This window comes from Penaeus monodon, chromosome 33 (assembly GCF_015228065.2).
Source record: "Penaeus monodon isolate SGIC_2016 chromosome 33, NSTDA_Pmon_1, whole genome shotgun sequence".
NCBI classification, from domain to species: domain Eukaryota; kingdom Metazoa; phylum Arthropoda; class Malacostraca; order Decapoda; family Penaeidae; genus Penaeus; species Penaeus monodon.
Genome location: NC_051418.1, coordinates 17,087,618 through 17,088,524, shown reverse-complemented (window position 1 = coordinate 17,088,524; position 907 = coordinate 17,087,618). Strand labels below are relative to the sequence as shown.

The window sequence follows — 907 nt, the reverse complement described above, 5'->3', positions numbered from 1 at the left end:
CCCGGCCTCCCGCTACTCACGATCAGCTTCCGTTCGATTTGCGCGTCGCCTTCGTAACGCGGGCAGATGTCAAGGGAGGAGTTGGTCGCGACGCTGACCTCGTCGTGCCCGCCATGGCCACGATGGCGAGGGAGGTCCGCCGGAATACTCGACGGCGAACCCAGAACCCCAGCAGAGCGATGGTGTAGCGGCAGCCCAGCGCTTCGCCTGATAGGTTTCGAGGAAAGTACTGAATAATGGTGGTGTGCGATGTAGTAAACTCGCAATGGAGTAGTGTATTCGTGTATGATCAGCCAGGATGAGTGTATATACGCTATGGTCTAGAGAAACGCGATTTGGATGCTGAATAAGTATAAATGAACGACATTACGGTACGGTAGTATGAATGAAGACAGTGAGCGGTTGTAATAAAACTGATGATGAATGCTACCGATGTAACATATAAATCAGTCATCACTACGACACTCATCAGTGTACTACGGCGTTGTCTAAAACATGAATGAAGGGTCACTAAACGTCCTTTTTTTCCCAGAACGACGTCTCCTCACCAGTCCTGGGCTGCGCAGAGACCCTCTGGCGGCCGTGGGTGTCCGCGCGGCGTACTGCCCCTGTGCGCTCACTCCTCGAGACTCTCCGGCTGCTCGAGGCGGGCGAGGGGGCGGTGAGGGCTATGGCGGCCGACGAAAACTTCTAGAAGAACACGCAAAAATGAATAACCTTTTAAACTACAGAAAATAGGCCACTGCAAAATTTCCATTTCCGCGCGCGTGTATCTAGTTCTGGATACTGAGATCAAGAGAATCGAGAATAATAGTACGGCGATTACACATAATCCTAATATACTGTAGCATACTCACACACGGACACGCCACACACCAGACAACCAACAAATATATTTTTTTTCTTC

The 907-nt window shown here is 50.8% G+C and overlaps 1 protein-coding gene and 1 pseudogene across 1 annotated transcript in view; both read right to left on the bottom strand.

Moving 5' to 3' along the window:
- The window catches only part of LOC119594107 (sialin-like), a gene marked incomplete in the record, with an annotated part of 175,421 nt that overhangs the window by 74,954 nt on the left and 99,560 nt on the right, over positions 1–907 (bottom strand). The window contains 1 exon segment of the mRNA XM_037943164.1: positions 21–98. Within this exon segment, the coding sequence (XP_037799092.1) occupies positions 21–98 (78 nt within the window).
- Positions 1–907, bottom strand: part of LOC119594277 — a 79,615-nt pseudogene that overhangs the window by 75,974 nt on the left and 2,734 nt on the right.